Genomic DNA, 23,016 nt, shown 5'->3' with positions numbered 1-23,016 from the left:
GATGGCTGGTCTGTCAGTGATCATAGAGCACCACACTCCTCTTCCTTCTCCCCTTTTGTCCATTCAAAAGAGCTCTGAGTTCAGATGGAAAGTCAAGTTCCAGCTCTGTCAAAAACTGCTAAGTATGACCTTGGGCAACTTACTTTACTTCTCTGGACTGGTTTCCTCATCTACAAAATGATCTTTTCCAGTTCCAACAGTATAACTAACGAATTATAGTGTGATCTTTCTGGCTTGGTAACCTTTCAGGGAAAGTAACAGTTTGTGCCAAGCACACGGCTTTTATTTCACTGTCTGGATTAGTGTGCCATAGTGGAAACATCCCAGAACACGGAATTATATCCCAGTTTGTCTCTTAGTTCAGCTGTGTGACCTTGGATAAGTACTTGATCTCACTGAGCCAGAGTTTGTCATCTGGAAAATGGAACTAATGATATCTTACTTGTAGGGAATCGTAGCTTACAGTGGATGCTCAAGAAATGCTCCCCAGGATGAAGATGTTGGTGAATGGTGCTATCCCTAAGGTGAACATTACATGAGGAGAGAGGAGGACTTTTTTCCATCTACATGTTTCAGAGATGAGTAAGGGAGTAAAGAATGAGTCTGAATTTTACTAAGACTCGGGCAACATATATAAAAAGCTTTGTATAGGGGAAAGTATTATGAAGCTTCCAGCTGGCCACAGTAATCATATCAGTCTTTTATAAAGCAGGAGCCAGGAGTTGCAGTCTAGTGAAGAGACTGAATCTGGGGGCCTGAGCCCAAGACCAGATATTCCACTAACCAGGCCATGAGACCTTTACACAGCTCTCCCTTCTGAAGGCCACTAGATAGACAGAGAGAACTTAGTACGTACTAAGTATGCCTCTTTGATAATTTGATATATATTTTAAAAGAAGTTGCAAGACACATGAATCTATCGTCACATCTTTTCTATTCTTTAAAAGAAATACTTGTCTGGCCTACTAGGTGCCAGACACCCTTATGATATTCGTAGATACCCTTTAACTGCATGATTCTTTCTGGCTTCATCATGTCAGAGTCAGCTCTTAGAAAAGAAGCTAAAATCCGCGGCATAAAGTATATGATACATTTCATTTCACTTGAGAGAGCATTTTTTTTTTGAGCTCTTGCCCTGATAAAGCTTTGAGACTAGATGCCACAGGGGTCTATGGAGATCACCAGAATGCTCAGACTCATAGGGCAGGTAAGGTGTTATCACACTTGTAGTGCCTGGGATCTGGGATCAGGATGCCTGTAGTGGGAGGTAGGGTAAGTGTAACTATTGCCACTGAAATATACTGCTGTGTATCTTCTGTGGAGTCAAAGGAGAGGAGAGTCATTTGTGCCTGGGACTCGTGGAGGAGGTGGCATTCAGTATGGGCTTAGAAAGATGAGCAGGAGTTTATTCTGCCATGATGGTGAACAAACAGCAAAACAAAGACATAGAAATAGAAATTTTCTGGACATATTCAGAAAACTGTGACATGTTTTTGTCTGAACTGGAGCATAGGGTGCATGAAGGGGTTGGCAGGAGATGAGAGGTTGGGCCTGATTCCAGAGGGCTTTGAATGCCCAGGTAAGGGGTTTAGACTCCCATCACAAAATGGCACAATCGGAACTCATTAGAAACATTACCATGAAGTTTCACCTCTGATAAAAGAATAGCACGTATCAGGTGGCAGGTAGGGGAAGTGTAAAGAGTGGTGCTACATAAGCAGATGCCTGTCCTGCCTGTGAACAGGCCTACAGCCACAGGCACAGAGGTAAACTGATCCTCGCAATCAAAGCTGCTGTTTCCAGGAACCAGTTGGCTTCTTTCTTCTGTCCCTGCTCCTAGAGGTGGGATTGTAGGTCCTTGAGAGGATTTGTTCCTAGAAGGCCCTGGCAGCATCAGAATCTGTTCCCTGATTCCATTCTCCTCATCTCCCCAGGGACTTGTCTGCTCTGGGGAGTTTGTATGCACTCAGAGAAAAGGGTGTTACAACAGATTGGGGAAAATCTGCAGCCTGATCTTCTGAAATGATTGGTTTGTGTGTGTGTGTCTCCTCTGCCAGACTAATAGTCCTACATGTCAGGGACTGTTGTATTCATCTCTACACCCTTGGTGTCTAGCATAAGGCCTGATTATACAGCAAGTGTATCAAAGCCATTGTTTATTGAGCATTTACTGTGTGCCAGGCATTGTGCCTAGAAGTCTTAAATGCATTTTCTTGTTTAACCCTCAGACAGCTCTATAACAGAGCTTCTAAACTATGTATTCAAGTGATGCAGCTCAGAAAGGTTAAGTGACTCACCCCATAGTCACACAGCTAATAACGGTCACGTTTCAAGTCCACATCTCTCCAACCCCAAAGCACTTGCTCTTAACTGCTGTCTCCTTTTCATTCTAGAGCAAGTGCTCACTTTCAGTTAAAGTAACATAAACAAGAACTTCTTTGGAGTGATTTGTCTCAAAATATAGTTACCCAATACTCTAACTAGCACCTATCAATGAGACCCATAGGATAAGGGGTGGTAAGGACAGAAAAGATGGCCCTGGGGTGTGAAGCTAGAATAATAATAGAAGAATGGAAGCTACAGGGGAGACAGATGTGAACTCAGCAGAAGGAAAAACTTTTCAACAATTAATGAGGCTGGGCATGGTGGCTCTCATCTGTAATCCCAGCACTTTGAGAGGCCGAGACAAGCAGATCATCTGAGGTCAGGAGTTCGAGACCAACCTGGCCAACATAGTGAAATCCCTTCTCTACTAAAAATATAAAATTAGCTGGGCATGGTGGCGCATGCCTGTAATCGCAGCTACTTGGGAGGCTGAGGCAAGAGAATTGCTTGAACTCAGGAGGCAGAGGTTGCAGTGAGCCAAGATGGTGCCACTGCACTCCAGCCTGGGCAACAGAGTAAGACTTGGTCTCAAAAAAAAAAAATTAATCATGGCCAGCAATAGTGTAGGATGCCTCATGAGGTGGTGAGCTTCCTGTCCTTGGAAATGTATACGTTGAATGGTCGGCTGTCTTGGATCATGCCGTGAACTTTTGGGGCCACTTCCAGCACCAAATTTCTGTGAAGCAGATTTCAGGAATATAACTTTCTGCTGAGTTCCCCATTGCCACTGTATGTCACCTTTATGTGACACTTACTATGTCTCCACTTACTATGAACCACAGTTATAGAAATTTGCAGTTTTGTGAACAGAATGCCTAGCTCATGAAAAAAATCCAGTCAATGATAGAGGCCACGTCATTACTCTAATCCACAGGGGCCCAACAAATGGCGTTGCTGTTTTCCACATCCAAGTTCTAAACCAATTGAGAAGTAAGACAAAAGAGAAAAGTGTATGGAATCCTAAGGTCATCTTTATTGCCAATTAAGGCCTGGATGGGTTGCATGGACACAGTGGGCTCCATAACACTGAACTTTACACTTTGACAGACTGACACACCCTGTCACAAGTGCTCTAGACCCCACAGGCCGAGAGCAGAGCCTGCCCCCATAAGACTGAGAGCCTGGAACAGAATGTGTGCTTCCAGCTGGCGCCTGGCTCCCAGAAGGGAAGAAGCAGGCAGCATTTGAGCCTCACATACCCATTTCTTTTATTGAAGCCTCCATTCAGAGGAGTCACTTCTTTTCCCTGGAGAAGAGTGGATGAAGGGATAGCAATAGGCCTGGTCTGTTACTGCAGGGGGTTCTCTCCACCTGGAAGGAAACACTGGGAGTGGGAAATGAGTATCTCCCTGTTGGAAGCAGCCCTCTGTATTGCATGCTTCATTTGTTTACTTTCCTTTCCAGACTGGGATTCGTGAAGCAGAGACATTCCCAACACCCATCCCAGGGCCTGGCACACAGTAGATGTTTAGGAAGGGGAGGAATGAATGAACTCCCATCTTCCAATGCCAGTGTTTTTCTAAAGGAGCAATTTTCTGGGGCTAAAAAGGATGCCTTTTCCCTCTCATTTTATCCTCCTCATTGCACCCAACATGCCTTTATCGTGTTTTCCATGTCCTCTCCCTTTTCTGTATTATGGAGGACAGACAAGGAGTGAGGTATTGCTGGATGATTCAGGGAACATTCTTCCTCAGGTCATGCTGTTCTTCCCACCCTGCCCAGGCCAAGCCCTGTGTATGAACAGGTAAAGGGAGTTGTGGGTGCTGCATGGGAAGAGGCAGCCCTCAGCCCTGGTCCTGATGCCCCATCTGTGATGAATGACAACACCTGCTTTACCCACCTTGGTGAGACTTGCTGAGAGCAGAATTGGGAAGTCACTTTGGAAAGTGGAAAGTACTTTGTTGGCATAAAGCAGTGGGATCTGTGGAAATATGTTAGAGGACATTCATGTCAGTAAAGTGGTAAAAGATGGTCCAGACCCCACCAGGGTGGCAGAGGAGGGCAGTGCCTCTACAGGCATTCCCTGGTAGTGTTCCACATGGTTTTTTTGTTTGTTTTTTGGGGGGTTTTTTCTGGTGAAATTGGAGGGTATGTCCCAATGGGAGCTAGATTCCCAGGCTGGCCCACAAAAGCCTGTATGACTCATCACATAATAATATGTGTAAGTATCTACTAAGTTCTAGGTATGTGCTAGACAAATATATTAACTCAGTTCTTACAATAACCCATCAAAGGATAATTGACCCCCTTTTTACGAGCAAAGATGTTGAGACTTATCAAGATCAAATTACTTGCCTAAGGTCATGCAGCTAGTGAGTACTGGAGCTGACCCACAGTCAGGGATCATAAGCATGATGCTAAAGCATCCTTCTGGTGGAGGATGGGAAGACTGGAGCACCAGGGATGGGGAGAGCTGAGGAGCTTGGAGGGACTTCAAATCTTCCATAGAGATCATCTGTAAAGTCAGCTGCTTACAGTCACCTGGCTTTGAGCCACCCCTACCCAGAGAGAGGAGTGGCTTCTTCACTCCCAGCTCTTTCTGAGTTCCAGAAGGAGGTCAATGCTGGCCTAGAGATGCCAGTCTTGTCTTCAGAGATTCTGGATGAATGAAGCAAACAGGATCCTGACTGAGGCAAGGGGGGTTCTCCAGGGCGCTGGCTCCAGTGTTGGAAGCCCTGTGACTCCAGGCCACTGGCCCAGGGGCATTAATATGCCATCAATGCTGACCCTGAAAATTGGCAATTTTTTGGAAATCTTTCAGCCTAACCAAGGGCCTGACCACTGTAGTCATTCAGTTAGAATTTAATACATTTATATGGAAAGTTGAAAATTTTAGATACTAGGATGAACATTTGGATATTCAATGCAGGAAGATCTTTTTTCTGTCATTTTTGTCTATCCATACCCCCACAGGTTTCACGGACAGGAGACTGAGAGAACAATAGACTTAAGGTTCCATATAGGTGAGAAATACTAAACAGGAATTAGACTTGGTAGAGAATGATTGATGTGTTGTTCACCTTTGGGATTTGTTGCTGCCTTTGGGGATTTAGGGTCTGTCTCTGGAGATGTGTTGCAGTAATTCTCCCTAGCTGAGATTCTACCTATGTTGGAATCAACTTTTGGGGAAATGGTTTTTGTTGTGTCACCAACTTTCAAGTGCCAGCTCCTCTTCCCTGGCAGGGTTCACCCTGTTCCCTCTGTACCCTAGCTCTGGCTGTGCAGAACTAATGGGAGTTAAGGTCATGACTATCCATTATGCATTTATTGGGTGCCAGGTACTGTGCTAAGCCCTTGATCGTCATCACCTCATTTGTCCTCATGATAGAGGAAGGCTATTATCAGGCCACCATTACCTGACTCCACCACCATCTTTCTCACCACCAATCTCAGCTCAGCTCTGTCTCCTTCCCGGCCCTTTTAACCTTTGATTAATCTCTCCCTCCTCTGTGTTTTAGTCACACTCATATGTATCCCTGGCATAACACACACATCTTGTGGCACTGTGATAATTGGTCTGTATGTTTACTCATCCATTCTTTTGTTCAACACATTTTATTGAGTGCCTCCTACGTGTTGTCTGTTGCCCTCTTTGGACTTGGAGTTCCTTTACAGCAAGAGACTATGCCTTGTTCTTGCTGTGTTCCCAACACATACCACTGTACCTGGCTCATAGTAGATCCTCAGGAAATATTTGCTAAGAGGAGGCCTCTATGCGAGGTCTAGTCCTAGAACAATCTTCTTTCAGTCCTTCCAGCCCCAGGCATTGGAAAATGGGAAATATGTCCCTTAGCTCTTAGCTTGGTGGAGAAACACAGCTGGGATTCTGGGTGCCTGACTCTCAGTGGTCCACCTTACTGGAGTTACAGTTAACTCCAAAGAGCCAGTAATATCAACATCATTTCTCATGAGCTGTGGGTGTTTATTCATTTTTTCAGTAGGTGTTGAACACTTTATAGGTATCAGGCTATGTGCTGGGAGCTAGAGTCACAGAGTTGAATAGGACACACACACACACAAGACCTACAACCTAAAGAGATCATCAGCCTAGATGGAGAGGTGGTCAGTTAAGGTTGAAACGGGTTAAGTACCATGGTTCATTGAGAACACTGCTGGGGAGATTTTTAGGAGAAGGTGAGATTAGAGAAAGCTGCCTGGAGAAGATGTCATTTGATCTGAGCCCTGAAGAGGAGTAGGATTTGGACTTGAGGAAGTAGGTATAAAAAAAATGTCTGTATGAGCAAAGGTATAAAGGTGGTAGGTTGTGTTTTGAGGGAGCACAAATGTCATTCGGATAATTAATTTGTCAGTAATTGGCAAGGTGAAACAAGGGTGACCCTCATTGCCATGGGCATATCACTGTGATGTTTTTATTTCCTTCTCCTACCACTTCTTCCTCTTACTCAAAAAATAGTTCTGCTATTGACACACTTTGTCCCTTAAAGAACAGGGGTGGGAGAACCTTCTGTGGAGTGAAGCCCTGTCCAGACAGTCACATGGGGTTCTTAGTCCTTCAGCCCACACTGCAAATGCACACACTGGGACCCCCTATATAAAGGCCCCTCTACATCTCAGCCATGTGCTGGGAAGGAGCCCACAGAGGCCTCCCAGCCCACCCGTGAGTTTCTAGAAGATGGAGATACTGACGGCAGCTGCCTCACTCCATCAGCAGGAGGAGGCCAGGGAGGCAGATTAGTCACTCACATCATTTTATCTGTTGAGTCAACATCTATTTTTAGGCATGGAACCCATAAAGGGACCTGGCATGTCTGTCATGGAAAGGGGGAGAGTGCCATGGATGAGGGTTCTGCTCATCCTTCATCTTCTTTGCTAGACCCATTCTCTCCCCTGAAGGTCACAGAAGCAGGGTCCACATTACTGCTGGGGGTTTAGGTCTCAATGTCAAAGGTCTGGTTTAATGTGTTCAATTCCTTTTGCACACATGCTTTTGTGCACACACACACACACACACATACTCTCACCCCTACAGTCTTAATAGGTATTATGAATCAGTTGTATGGATTAAATAGAACTTCCAACTGAAAAATGCTAAGGCATATAGGTCTCTTCCTGTCCAACGTTGTCAGATGTGCTCTGAAATGACTGTTTTCATCATCTATTCTGAGCCATAACCACCCCAGAAATAGCTTTAGCAGGAAAGTGCTTTTGTTAGACTAGCTGTAAATTATATTTCAAATGTCTGATGTTGTTTTCTTAAAAAATAAATAAATAAGTAAATGAAAGTCTAAAATTAATGACTGCTGGGGTTTGCTTTGCTTATGTGTACTGCTACAGATTTGGCTTCTCGCAGATGGAATTTCAGATCTGTTTACACTTCTGTGTTAGCTTTTTGGGGGAAAAAAAGCAGTTGAGAGAACTGGGAGGACAAATTTACAAAGTCGAACTTATTATAACCATTGGTGAGGCTCTCTTCTCTCTCTCTACTGCCCTTTCCCTCCCTCCTTTCCATCTTGCCCCCATTTTATTTGTTGTGGTTTTTATCTGCCCTGCTTCAAAGTTAGAGGCGACTGGTCCTTGCAGATGTGACAAGAAGGTCACATATCCAGTTTCGCAAGCAGATGTTCATTCAGCCCTATTTCACCAGCACTTTGTCATTTGGTGAGAGCAGACCTCATGGGAACAGACTAGAGCAACACAAAGGATGGAACATAAAAAAATCTTGCAGAGAACCTGATTGCTTTTATGTATTCAGGAGGAAGGGGATGGGGGTAGGGAGGGTGGCAAGGAGAGAAATGTGCAGAGCAGAATTTCATGAGGTTTTTTTTTTTTCTGGTTTATTCAAAGATTATTATGTGTTGGATACAGTAAATCATCTATACACCCACTTCCAGGAGGTAAATCTTCAGAACTCCATGTGTGGGTAGCTCTGCATTTAACAGCTGCCATACAGTAGCTACTTTGTTCTGCACTTAGAGACCCTTATCTGTGCATTTGTTTTAAGTTATCATCAACTCTCCTGTTGTTCCTCTATTGTTGTTCTCCTGGTTCTCATTACTATTACAAGGGTAGCTAAAAATCTGAACTACTGAGTGATTTAAACTGACACCATGAGTTGTAACGGTAGATGAGGGGCTGTCATCTTGGTTGTGGACTCAGTGTCTACTCTGAGGGTGATTGCCTATAATGGAATTAGCTCCTCTTGCCTTTTCCTAGGTCTCATATGCCCGTCCGAGCTCTGCCTCAATCAGGGATGCTAACCTCTATGTTAGCGGCCTTCCCAAAACCATGACCCAGAAGGAACTGGAGCAACTTTTCTCGCAATACGGCCGTATCATCACCTCACGAATCCTGGTTGATCAAGTCACAGGTTAAGTGTTTCTTTGTAATTTCTTTCCTTGTATACCAATGTCATCAGCCCTGTTACTCGTAAGAGCAGAAGGCTGATGGCTGCTTAAAGCAGATGATATGGATCATGAATAGACAGATTTTTGACTTGGAAGAAAGACTTCTTATCGGTCAACTGCCCAAATTTAAAATGGGCCATCTTGGGAGGTAGGAGTTCTCCATCATGGGACTTGTTCAGCAGCAGCTAAACTACTTGCCAGGGTTGTAAAAAGGATTCAGGCATCAGGTTGAGAGTGGAACTGTATGACCTTCAAAGTCTGATTCAGCCCTCAACCAAATAACATTACTTTTGTATGTGAAAAGAACCTGTATGCATAGCTGTAACTCCAATTCATAGCATTATAGAGTTAGAAGGAATTGTCTCATTTCACACTTGAGGAAACAGGTTGAAAGTGGGGGATCTGACTCCCCAAAGCTAGTTAGTAGCAGTACAAGGATCTGAACCCAGGATCTGGTACTGGTGTTCTTTGTCCATAATAAAGAAAGGCAGCCACCACCTCTCAGTAAGAAATGTCAGGTACTCTGGGTTGCACTTTCAATGACAAGGTGTTTTCGCCTACCTCCAATTTGATTCCAATTTAGAACTCACCCCCTGAGAATAGTTTAGCACGTTTGTCATGTGATTCATGAGACAAACCTTCACAGAAGTCGACTCTGCCCTAGACATTGTGCAGAGGGACCCCGGAGACCAAGAAAGAAGCAGGCACTGCCCCACCCTTACAGGACTCCAGTGTGGAGTCCAAATACTTGCTAGAAGCTGTCAAGTGCCCCTGAGAGCTCAGGAGAAGGTGTGCCATGCCTGGTGGGAATTGCTAGGAGGGCCCCATTGAGGAGGCAATGTTTGAATAGGGGTTTGGAGGATGTTTCAGAGGTATCCAGCAAAAAAGAGGGACAGAGCAGTGTAAGTGGAGAGAAGAGCATATCCCAAGGCATGGAATCGAGGAAGAACAGTCTATTCGAGGAGGATCAGGCAGTTCAGGGTGGCTGGTGTGAGCCTCAATAGGAAATTTGGGGCCAGATTGCCAGAGGCATTGAATGCTGTGCCAAGAAGTCTGGACTTTATCTGGGTGCAGAACGGAGCCATGGAAGGGTATTTTGTAGGTTTTGTTTGTTTGTTATTCATTTTAGAATGGCAGTCAGTGAAGAATAGGTACTATGCACAAGGTACAAAATTCAAAAAGTACAAAAGAGATATAGAAGATGTTTTTAAAGCATATCATGTGGTCAGAGTTCACTTTTCAAATAGATTGCACACTCGCTACATGTGGAGGACACACGAGAAGACTAGAAACTGGACAGTGAGTGATCAGTTATAGTAACTTTTGGGAGGTGATGATGGAGCAGAGCAGTGGTAGAGGACTAGAGGGGCCAGATGCAAGAGAGCCCTGTGTTCTGTGGCTGGGAGGCATCAGTCCAGAGCCATGAGAGCAGGAATGCAGGTAAACGTGTTTTGATGGGTGAGAGAGATCAGGGAGCTGGGCTCAGCCCTGGCCCCACAGGTGGGCTTACTCCTCACACAATATCCACAGGACCCATCTCTTCCCAAGGATGTTTACCAGTTTGGTGTGTTCACTCTTTACAAAGGCTCTTTCTCTTTCCCCAGGAGTGTCCAGAGGGGTGGGATTCATCCGCTTTGATAAGAGGATTGAGGCAGAAGAAGCCATCAAAGGGCTGAATGGCCAGAAGCCCAGCGGTGCTACGGAACCGATTACTGTGAAGTTTGCCAACAACCCCAGCCAGAAGTCCAGCCAGGCCCTGCTCTCCCAGCTCTACCAGTCCCCCAACCGGCGCTACCCAGGTCCACTTCACCACCAGGCTCAGAGGTTCAGGTAGGCATGCCCAAAGAGGAAGAAGCCCTGCTACAGGGGTTCATAGCTGGGCAAGAGCCAGGGAAGCCCATGGTCCTGACAAATGGGGCAAGGGTAAAAGCTTCCACCCCCAGGAATCACTGTGCAAAACTCCCCCCAAGCCTCAGTTTCCATTCCTGTAAAATGAGACAGTTGGAGCAGATGCCCTTCTAAGCCCTCTTCCAATTTACTACTGTGACTGTATGAACTTTAGATTCTTTGGTAGAAACAAAATTTCTGTATTTAACCAAACATGAAGGTTCAGTTTCAACAAGAGTTAATCACAGATCAGTGACCACATTCAGCAGATTAGACTTAAGGCTGGACAGTGGCTTTTAATAAATTCAAAAAATAGACCATAAGGCAGATCCTTGCCAGAGGGAGTTGTTTTTCCTATCTTCTTTTCCCTCGGCAGGTAACTCTGTTGAGTTCAGGGGAGGGGGAAGTGCCTTTGGTGTTAACCTTATTATGTTAAGTCAGTAGGTTCTGGGAAGATAGGGAGGAAGATCCTGTCCAAGCCTGATTAGTGTTTCCTTCAAGTACCCAACCCCCAGGAAGCTCCTGGGGCAGGGGGGCATTGCCCTTCTCCTGGGACTTTTCTAAAAGACAGGTTTCTCTCCATGAAGGCAGTATGACCTTGACTGGTCTCTATTATACAAGAGATAAAAATATGTTTGACTTACCCATGATAAATTCTAAACAATTACTTTATTCCACACCACAGCCCAGCTTCCCTTTGATGAAAATGTTTTTCTCTTTGAGAAACTTCACATGGGAAATAGTAGGTCCTTCTATCTAGGATAGTATGCTCCAACTGGCTACATGAGGAGAAAAATCATCCTCTTTCGTGTCCTCCTATGCCCTGTGAATTTGAAATGGTTAATGATTTCATGAAGAGTCCAAGTCATCTAATTTTTATTTTGCTTGAGAGCACATGCAGTATTTATGTAAAAAGCCTCTCCAGCAGACTTCTAATGGTGGAAACTATCGTTACTACTGCAATAGCTTGTCCCCAAGTAAGGTAGTGAATGTGAGGAAGATTATAGTGTAATGGCAGTTTGCTGGGAGGTGCTATCAGGCAGTAAACAGTAAGCCACTTTTTAAAAATCTTAACCTGCAAACTCCCCCTGCCTCCCAAAAATGTGTGTAGTAAGATGATTTAGTTAATGTAGCAAGGCTAACAGAAAAGATCTGTTCTGATACATATTGTGTGCCTGTGTATTGTTAATCTGGAACAGAGACCTTTATTTACAAGTTTAATTATAGTAAAAAGGTGAACAATTTAAGAAGCCCCCGCTTTGAACAATTTCACTACAATATAAAACAAAATCCACACAAATGTTCTGAGAGGTGGGGGGAATGGTATTAATTCAGACCTTGAAAGAAAGGGAGACTCATTAGACACTTGCTTTAAACTCTAGCATTGACCTGAACATGAATTACTTGCAGTTAGAGACAGAAAAGGGGGAAACTACCGGTGGATAGACTTCTAAGCAGTGGGGAAAGTTGTTGAGCTTTTCTTCTTTGAAAATGGAGCATTCTTATTAATAGTTCCATTGAGCGATCTTGCCATCTGTGAGGCATTAACCCAGAGACCCTCCTTCTCTTTGCAGGCTGGACAATTTGCTTAATATGGCCTATGGCGTAAAGAGGTAATTAAAACTCCACAGATTGCCAGATGTCCATGTTGGCACAGACTGGGGCTAGAATTTTTTTTTTTTTTAATTCACTAACTTTACTTTAAAAAAAAAATTCTTCCTTTTTCTTCCACCAGCATGTCAAATTCTTAATTTTAATTTCGGACCTCAGTTGATTTTGTTTCTTTTAGGGCACACAAAATGTATTTGTGTGTTTCACTTTTTCTTTTATTTGCAGGTGGGCTTCTCCTATGGTTCAGGTGCCACAGCTACCAAGCCCTTAATAATCTGGTCCTTTGAATGGCTCCCCTAAGGGGAAAGGCTCCGACTCTTTGCTGGCTGGTTTTGCAAACTTGCAGAGCAAACTGTTTTGCATTAGCAATGCGAAGATTCAGTTAAGAGGGCAGATTCCAGCAAATCAGAATTAGAACATTTTGCTAATTGTGGTTGACAATCTTATGATTTTTCAGTAGAAAAATTAGATTTTGGACTACCAGCTCTGGCCAAAGGATAAACAAACACGTGGATGACTTTCTAACTCCTGCCCCCACTTCAGTGTGCATTTCAGAGCACATCCTGAGAATGAAGTGTATCTGTGTGCACCTCAACCAGGGGTTTCTTTTGTTACAGGTTTTTAACAGTTCTTATAAATCCTCCCTTGGTTATATGTTATGTGTGTTTTAAACTTGCTGTTCCTGTCACTGAAAGGCTTTTTGTGGGGTTGGGGGCCCAGAGTCAAGGCTTTTGGGGCTCTCTGAATGCAGATTCAAAGTTTTCCAGATCCAGTATGAAATCTGAATCTTGGAAAGTTGGGTGTGTGATGTCACTGTGTCCATGAGATTCCCATATGTGCTTCTGATAAGCTCCACTGCACTGCTAGGGACATAGTGTCTTCATCATCTTGCTCAGTAGAGCTGCACACTTTAATTCCCCTTCCTACAGTCAAGGGAAAGAGATGTAGTCTTTAATAGTCCACATCACACTCCCAGTTCTTTCACTGGCCATCCATGGTAAGTACCCTGACTCTGGGAACTGGTGCACGGTAGAGGAAGTAACCTGACTGCAGACTTCACTATCAGAGGACCGGCCTCTCAAATCTCAATCCCAGCATCAATGAGGATAACTATGAATTATCTCCACATTTCCAGCACACTGTTTGCCTGTTCCCAGGGATTTTACATCTTTCCTAGCTCTATCTCATTCCTTTGCTCCTCTCTGATGTTAGTGAGGTAGTGCTAAATGTTGTGAAAAGAGAAATGCTTATAACATAGATAAGATAGGGGAAGACACAGCTGTGGTAGGCCTGCCACCACCTCCTCCACTGCCCCACCCAGAGTAAACATCACTAGCTGATAATAGCATTCTCTTTTCCTATTGAACCCAGATTTGGATTTAGAACGCTTCCTACCAAAATGCTGCAATTAACTGTCACCAACTAGGATAGAGGCTGTACTTGCAATCTCTTTGCTGGCCCTGACCTTTGACTTATAATAAATACTTAGCTGTTTTCTACCTATAAACAGAAAGAGGTCAGTTCACCAGGGTCAACTCACCTGGTTGGAGGAGAGAAGATTAAAAAGACAATCTTCAGAAATGATACAAGTTACAAATAGACATGGATTTGCACGTCTGAGGATCTACACCATGATATTTTTTGGCTTTTTCTTGTTAATTGTTTTTAAACAAGAGGGAAGATTGACTTAGTGAATAATAGCAAAAATATTGTCTATTGAGTTGTTATATTTAGCATATATTCAGTAGCCATTTGATTATCCAAATTCTAGTTAGATACAGAACTATTCTTTAATAGGACTTTCAAATCTCCAAGAATATTTGCTTATTTTTAAAAACAGTTGTAGCTCACACTTTACACCATGCTCTTCCCTAGTTTTTGCTTTCTCTCCTTTTCCTATCTCCCCCAGTAAAACCCTGGCCAAATGAAAAGCAAGAAACTATTCAGTGTATAGCATCAAAAATCCGTATATAAGCTCATGCCTGTAATCCCAGCATTTTGGGAGGCCAAGGTGGGTGGATCACCTGAGGTCAGAAGTTCAAGACCAGCCTGGCCAACATGGCAAAACCCCGTCTCTACTAAAAATACAAAAAAATTAGTCAGGCATGGTGGTGCGTGCCTGTAGTCTCAGCTACTCAGGAGGCTGAGGCAGGAGAATCACTTGAACCCGGGAGGCAGAGGTTACAATGAGCCAAGATAACGCCACTGCACTCCAGCCTGGGCGACAGAGTGAGACTTCATCTCAAAAAAAGAAAGAAAGAAAAAAAAAAAAAGAAAAAAATCCCTATGTAAGTTTGATATGAAACAAAACATTAACAAATATTGTTCTGCTATAGGCACTGGTAACCTAATTGTTTCATCTGGTACATCCATCACAAATCACACAAGGATTTATTTCATCAGACAGTGAATAGAATTTAAAGGGTCATTTTTCTTTTCAGGATTACACAAAAACTGAGAAGATTTCTAAGCCTAATACAAAAGCAGTTGTAATAGGGCAAATAACAATTCTATGCTTTTCTAATGTACAGCGATTCAAGATATATAAATGCACAAACCACTTGCAGTCTTGCTTCAGTGATACTTAGGAATAAATTCCAGATAACATAGCATAAAGGAGTAATACATCTTTATTATTATTGCTTGAGTTTGTGGGGGAAACCCTTTTGAATAAATGCTAAATGAAAAATGAACCACCCATCTGTTTAATAGCAAGAAAGGCCTGTTCATTGTCACGTATCTCCATCCTCACCAAGAAACATTTGACAACCGTAGGTCAAGGGAGTGCAAAAATGGTAGACTTAAGCACTTTAGGGCCATCTCCTAATCTGCCTTTAAAAAAAAAACAATGAAATTTCCCAAGCACTGGCCAAAGTGAGTCACTTATTCAACCAATAAATATTTATTGAGCATTTTCTATGTGTCACTATATCTGTGAGATTCCCATATGTGCTCCACTGAATAAACAAATAGAGCCACAGAATGAATGAAATAGACCCTTTCCTCCAAGAGCACATTGTCTATTGTTGGGGTGGGGTGGAGTCGGTGTGGGGTGGAGTCAGGTTGGGGTGCACTATGAGCATATACTGTGATAGAACTGTTACAGAGCCTTGCTCTGGGAGCCCTGGGAGTCCCTTATGGTTTTTAGAAATTGACCTAGGTCTTTCTCTCAGCATGAACATGCCCTAGCCAGTCAAGCCATTCCCATCAGAGGAAATGACATAGACATTAGTTTTTACATTTTGGTTTTTGAACCCTGAAGACTCTCCTGTAAACACTCACTCAGCCCTCTGCCCCGTGTCTGTGTCTGTGCATCTGTGTGTTATCCTTGGTCAGACTGATGTCTGGACCAGTCCCCCCTTCTGCTTGTCCCCCCAGGTTCTCCCCAATTACCATTGATGGAATGACAAGCCTTGTGGGAATGAACATCCCTGGTCACACAGGAACTGGGTGGTGCATCTTTGTCTACAACCTGTCCCCCGATTCCGATGAGAGTGTCCTCTGGCAGCTCTTTGGTCCCTTTGGAGCAGTGAACAACGTCAAGGTGATCCGTGACTTCAACACCAACAAGTGCAAGGGATTCGGCTTTGTCACCATGACCAACTATGATGAGGCGGCCATGGCCATCGCCAGCCTCAACGGGTACCGCCTGGGAGACAGAGTGTTGCAAGTTTCCTTTAAAACCAACAAAGCCCACAAGTCCTGAATTTCCCATTCTTACTTACTAAAATATATATAGAAATATATACGAACAAAACACACGCGCGCACACACACACATACACGAAAGAGAGAGAAACAAACTTTTCAAGGCTTATATTCAACCATGGACTTTATAAGCCAGTGTTGCCTAAGTATTAAAACATTGGATTATCCTGAGGTGTACCAGGAAAGGATTTTATAATGCTTAGAAAAAAAGAAAAAAACAAACAAAAAAATACCTTTGATGCATTGAATGTTCTTTCATAGCTGTCGTTGTTGAATATAATATACATAGATAGCGATGTGCAGGGATTTTTACCCAGCCAGCTAACTTTACTACCTTCCTTGAAGGTGGATCTTTTTAAGATGACCATTCGCTCATTTGAAGAAGAAAAACAAAAAACAAAAAAAATAATAAAAATAAAACAATTTTTACAAAGTAATGGGATTCAAAGAAAGGAAAAAAAGATTTTTCTTTTTTGTCAAAATGTCGATCCAATCAGATTGGTAAAAACCCCCACACAAATTAAAGAGGAATAATAAAAATTGCAAAAATAAAAAAAAAAACTTTTGCAAATTTTTTTATTTTTCCTTCTTTCTTTTATATCATGTGAACTAAAACAGTCTTCTGTTAGGGGATGGGGGCAAGGGGGATACCTGATGACATTAACAATTTAATAACATTAACATTGTTGCCAAAGAGGTGGTCTCTTTGCTGAAAATGGGTTTCAAGAAAAATCTATTTTTATAAAATATAAAGAATTTTTACAAGAGAATCTGGATTTGAGAAAAAAATATTTTGACTGGCTAATTTAGGGGAAATTGACAACTTTGTCGCGTTCATACTGCACTGGTAACTTTTTAGAGATCAAGATGTGTGTTTTAAACTGGATTCGTAGACTGTTTTTTGAAGGATGGGCTATAAACAGATGATCTTCATATCTTTTCATAGCATGTAATAATAATTAAAAAACAATTATTAATTACTAGGGGAAAGGAGTGTTCGTTCTACCCAGGGTACCACAGTTCCCCACAGTCAAAACCCAAAAGCAAGGAGATGAGTTGAAAGACAGTTTTTCTTTAAGTCATCAGTATGGGATGTCAGCAGAACAAAAATTAAAAAGATTAATTTTCCTTTTGATCTAAAACTTCCTTAGTTTGAGCAGTAGGTGCTACAAAATTATTTACATATCTTAGTATCATAGTTAAATGTAATGTGTTTAGGAGAGGAAAACAAAAGATACATTTGCTTTAAATTCATTAAGAAATTTTCAAATTCACTTTGTAGCCCATGCTGATAGAATTGGGCTGTGTTGGTACATTTGAAACACTGTTTATGTTGCTTGAAACACTTATTTATTTAATCGCCGATGTGATGATGCCTATGGCCGAGATCAAATATAGCTAGATTGGCTAGACTACTTATTTGTTTACTTAAACTATGGGAAGAAGCATATTATTGTGTCATTCTGTTGTGTGTGTATGTGTATATACAATATAAATATATATATATAAAGTTATTTTTTCTTTGGGTTAATTTATTATAAGTTGTAACACTTGGCTAGTTTTGTTTGTATATGTCTTAAAATGTTTTCTTATGATATTTAAGTGACAGTTAAAGAGGTATCAAGGTAACTTGTGTAGAACTATTGTTTGATATATTGTCATGTTTGTTGTGAATATTTTTTCTTACTGCACAGTAGAAAAATAAAAACAACTGAGTCTTTATTTTAATGTAACTCAGATTGGGGAAAACAAAACAGAGCTAAGGGAACAAAATGACTGAGGGAGCACTCTCCCACGTCCAGTGCACTGATCATTTTAGTATGTTTGTGCTTTGTACGGTTATATATTTAAAAAGAAAACAAAACAAAAAAATACAAGGGTTCATGCTCTTCCCTGGGTAATAGAAACAGTTACTCGCTATGCATAATCTAGTTGATAGTTAAATTTGCTATTGCTTTTCTTGTCTTGTTATATAAAATCTTTTCAATACAAGTTTAGTCTTAATGGTAATAAAACGTTATGGTTATTTATAACTTGTGCTTATTTTGTGCATTTTTTCCCATGCTGAACCCACTAAGTGCATGTAGACAGGACTGTTGTTTTCACACTGAAAAGGCAAACTTTGTAGTAGTCGTCGTAGTGGTAGACAGATAACGAATACCAAGGCTGCATCATAGACTCCTCCTTTAAATTTTTTTTCTGTTTTTTTTTCCTCTTTTCTGTTTTGGATATAACACCAGATTTCAGTTCAGAGAACACTCGTTCAACATTCAGGGAAAACTTTTTACGTCACCTGCTATGAATGAACGTAGTTTGCTGGCAAAGTTTTGATGCATTTGCTAAGCATTAGTGGGAAAGGCATGCCAAAATCTTCTCTATAATGTGTTCAATCTTGGGGGAAAAAAAAAGGAAAAAAAATCTTAGGACCAGGCAGTTGTATACTTTAGTTATTAATGAATGACTTCATGTTAATCTTGCTAGTTTAGATGATTTCCAAGGGAAAGTATTGTAAATGTTTTTTTTTCATAATCTTGTTGTGTTTGAATTATTTGTACTTTATCTGTCCAGACAATAAATGAAAGTGTGTAGAATGGATTTGACTTCCCAAATTTTTAAATGTGTTTATTTAAACTTTTTTTCTGTACTATCTTCAGATTTCCCCAATATTTTTATCATTAAACCAGGGAAAAGAAAAGGCAGAGTAAAATTTTATTTTACAGCTTAGCCCAGTCTCTTAAAGTCAGCTCAATATTCAGAAGTCACTGTTCTGGTTCCATGCTATTAAAAGTGTGGTGGTCCCCAGCCAGCAGTATCAGCATCATCTGGGAGCTTGTTAGAAATGTAGAATCTGCATTTAACCAGATCCCCAGGTGAATGAATCACTGGTACTTTCAAGTTTAAGGAGCACTGCCCTGGTTCATAAGCCAGAACACTTGGCCTTACCTTTGGTGTTATGATACATTAGCACCTGTTATTCATTTATAAGAAGGCTTGTGACTTGTTCAGAGGGCAGGGAGCCACCATTTGCAGAGCACCTATTATGTAACGGGCAGGCTGTATGGTATCCTCTATATTCTCTCACTTTATCCTCAGCAACCCGAGGAGTGTAGACAACCTTATCCTCATTTCACAGATGACAAGACTGAGACTCAATAAGAATAGTAACTTGACACCACAAGCAAGTTTCCAGCTGGGATTTGAATCTAAGTCTGACTCCACTGAACAGCACCTCAGCATTAAGGTTGCAGAACTTGAGCATTAAGAAATATGAAGAAAGCAGACCATTTGTATTGAAAGTGACAGCTAAGCAAGAAAGGTCACCTTTTTATTTTAGCACTCATTTCTGTTTAAAAGTAGGAAATATTTGGCTTTCTTACCTTTGAATAGAAACTCAAAACAAGGAATTACTCATAATGTGTCTAAAGAACATGATTTAAGCTCAACCTAGGGAGAAAAATACTGCCTACATTATCATGAAGTCACATTAAAATATGCCCTGAACTTTACAGATTAGCTTTTTAGTGATTTCCTGATACAATCACTCACTGATTATCTACTGTCTTTCATTTTCATTTCCTCACTAACTGAAAATTTATACTCTATAAAACATTGCCATCCATAAACTGACACTTCATGAAATGCCCCCACTGAGCCAGATGAACAAATAGTAAGATTCTCTTCTATTTCTAATTAACCTCTTTTTTATTATTATATTAAGTTACCACATTGGTTGGAATAATTAAATTCAGGGCAAAGAATGAGAATTAATTAACCAAGCTAAATATTAAACTTCTAAGTCAGGCTAAACCTCATATAGTTGAACTTAAAGGTTCTTATTATAGTTTTATCTTAAAGACAAGTCCCTACGTTTCTTTTCTGGAGAAAAAAAAAATGGACATTCAAAAGAACAGTTTCCCACAGGGATAACACAGCTTTACAACCATGTTTGTAGGTCTAAAAATGTTGCTGCCAAACCTATGATAGTTGCCAGTCATCACCACCCCTGCTCCTTAAAGGTGTCATTTTAGTGTACTTTAAATGGACGGCTGCATTATTTTGGAATATCCAAAGTTAGTAGAATCTTCCCAGTTCATAAAGTTCATTCACTAGCCTCCTCCTACAGATCTATGCAGAAAGTTTTACAAATAGATGTAGGTATTTAAATAGGTCTTGACAATGTCCATAGAAGATATTCTGCATATACTCTCTCAGAAACACTTTCTAGCATCAGCACAATGTGTCTGCCTAACATCTAATAAAAAATTCATCTTGTTGCGAATATAAGCCTGTTACCTTAAATCTCCAGGCAAACATATATAGTTTCTGTAGGTGTTTGTGGAAAACGTCTAACAAATCACAAGAATACTGAGATTATTACATTTCTTTGAGGTCCTAGGTACATTGTATTTTGCTTGGTTGAAAAATTGCATGTCATAGAAAACTGACGGCATTTACTTAGTGTTATTTTTGTCAACGTGATAGGAGGAGTGAAAAAAATGTGTTTGTGTCTAAAACCACCCCACATCATCACCATCAACATCAAAACTTTACTTACTTCTATTACTGAAGATCAAACACTGACCAAATGATGGTTACTGCCAGAAATTTTGATCAGCTGGGGTCCTGTTTATCAAGATCAATCAACCTTTGTTCATTTGTAAATAAAACATTTTAACCCCCAAAGAATAACATTTAAATGTACGTTTGAAACTCACAAGGTCTTGTGGCGCCCATACTCTCCTTGAGTCAGTATTTGGGTGTAGATACTTTTAACCTTGTCAAAATGCAGCACACAATTGCCTTTGCCATAGGTAATTCCGGAAACTCCCAGTCCTTGAAATTATTTTGCCCTTACTTCCTGTAGGCACTATGCATTTGTTCCTTAACAGACACACACAGGCAAACACACAAGGCAAGTATTTGTATAATTATGAATTTTTTAACTTTCATCTGTGAATTCAAAAATGATACCTGATAAGATAGCATTAACAGCAAGAGTGTGTTTTCTAAACCAAAGAGTCATTTAAATCTTAATTTGAGGCCATCCTGCCTGGATCCTTCCACAGCCTTCATGAAAGCTCACAGAACACAGCTTCTAATATCCTTGCACCCTTGACTGCCTTTGTTCTACCTGAAGAAGAGAATAATAAAAGGAAATTACATTTTATTTCCATGAGCTGAAATCAAGTTTTAATATTGTCCAAAAATGACTCGTACCATTCCCTTATCTTATTAGCTTTTTGGCGTATTAGGTAATAAGATAATTTCTCATGGTACAGTATTTATGTAAGAATCATATTTCTCTCTGTGCAGATCACTTACAGAAGTGTCTGTTAACAGGAGAGAATGATACATAATCAGCACTTAAGATTAAAATAGACCTGAGAACATAAAAGTGTTCCTTCAATTAAAGGAATAGCGTTTCTCCCGTCTCATCCTTTTTGTTTCTGCAGCAGAATGAAAACTGGTTTAAAATCACCCAACCCCAGGTTAATTCCCAGAAGGCTTTTCTATGCGAGTTCAGCTTAATCTACTAGTGGTTCAAATGCAAAGTGGACTCACATGACATTCCAGTATGCCATGTAATTATTTCAAACAATTTTCGGCAAAGTCCCTAAGGTTTAAGAAATTGTTTCTAGAAAGACCACTGGCATTTATTAAGTTTTTCCTATGGCAGGCACTCTATATGTATATAGCGTTAGTGAGGGGTATCATCCCCCTTTTACATTGAACAGAAAGAAACTCGGAGAGATTAGGTATTTTGTGAAGGTGTGTAAGTAGGTGGCAAAGCCCGAATTCAAACCCAGGTCTGTCTGATCCCCAAGATCCCCAGTTACACACCGTGGCTCCAAGTCCATTATGCTAGAATTAGAGCCAAAATAATTACCACGTGGTCCACACTTCAACTAAAGGTGAGATGAGTCCTATTATGTAGGAAATAAAGGAAATTACATTCATGTACTGTGCCTGAGTCTAACCCTCTCCCCAAATCTTTAATGGAAAAACAGACCAAATAACAATGGTTTACAAGCAAATTAACAAAGAATAACTAAAAGTGAAAGTTTTTAAGCACTGTTGCTCAGCAGTATTTAAAAATGAAATTAGTTTGTTAATAGGTCTATTTTAACCACCACAAATCATTGAGGTAGAAAGGAGTTGAGGATAGGACAGACAGGTAAGAATGTTAACAAGCCAACTTAAGGACCATCAGAGCTGGCCCCATGGGTCTCCCCAAGTGATAGTTCCCACTATGACACACAGATGGGTCCATTGTGTGGACCAATAGCACCATAGTGGCCACTCCTTTCACTATCTGTATTGCCTCTGAATCCTCAGAACAATCCTGGGAAGCACATAAAGTAATCCTCATTTTACATCTAACAAAAACAGAGAAGTTAAATACCTTGCCTAAGGTTACACAGCATGTTGCAGAGTGGGAATTTGCACAAAAGTCATCCAGTTCCAATCCAATGTCTTTCTGCTAAACCATATTGCTGGCTTTCAATGTGACACCATTTGTTGATCATCTGCCTAGGTGTGAGGTATGGCAGGGTGGGGGTTGAGGGGAATCAGCCTAAGCCTTGTCTACACTAGAATCCTTACTCTGAACACCTGCCATATGCCAGATACTGAGCTAGGGGCACGGCAACAAATAAACATGTCTAGCTTCTTTTTTTTTTTTTTTTTTTGGTATACCTGTTTTGTGCATGAAATTGTGCAGTGGGTTATGACAGAAAACCAAAAAAGCAGGAAAGGAAATTTAGAGTTCTATTACAAAGACAAGACCTGTGGAGCAATGATCTGGCCACAGAGATGTAGCACAGGTAACTTTTATGTTGGAGGGAGAATTTCAGATTGTGAAAATCTGTGGGGAATGCAAGGACTATTCTGGGATCCAGGAAGGAAGGAGAGTTTGCCCTGATGGAAAGAGGACTAGCTTTAGTGAAAAAGTTCTGGGTTTGGGTCCCTGGGACAAAAATTTAATGTCTCTGAAATTCCTGATCAGAGAAGGGAGGATTAGAAGTAAAATATGCCAAGTTCCTGGCACTGAATGAAGAGTA

General features: G+C 41.2%; 1 protein-coding gene across 23 annotated transcripts in view; it reads left to right on the top strand.

Annotated features, from left to right (window-relative positions):
• Positions 1–18,550, top strand: part of ELAVL4 (ELAV like RNA binding protein 4) — a 155,995-nt gene extending 137,445 nt beyond the window's left edge. For 7 of the 23 annotated variants that reach the window (XM_001135525.7, XM_001135610.6, XM_001135692.7 and 4 more), the window contains 4 exons: positions 8,560–8,713; positions 10,355–10,580; positions 12,212–12,250; positions 15,627–18,550. In XM_001135525.7, the coding sequence (XP_001135525.1) occupies positions 8,560–8,713; positions 10,355–10,580; positions 12,212–12,250; positions 15,627–15,954 (747 nt within the window). In that variant the 3' untranslated portion in view covers positions 15,955–18,550. Of the gene's footprint in view, positions 1–8,559; positions 8,714–10,354; positions 10,581–12,211; positions 12,251–15,584 lie in introns of all 23 variants that reach the window. The other 16 variants (XM_009457373.5, XM_009457356.5, XM_016962812.4 and 13 more) reach the window with 5 other exon arrangements.
• Positions 18,551–23,016: the final 4,466 nt, after the last annotated feature.

The sequence above is a fragment of the Pan troglodytes genome, chromosome 1 (assembly GCF_028858775.2).
Source record: "Pan troglodytes isolate AG18354 chromosome 1, NHGRI_mPanTro3-v2.0_pri, whole genome shotgun sequence".
Classification (NCBI taxonomy): Eukaryota; Metazoa; Chordata; class Mammalia; order Primates; family Hominidae; genus Pan; species Pan troglodytes.
This window is presented reverse-complemented; position numbering and strand designations above follow the sequence as displayed.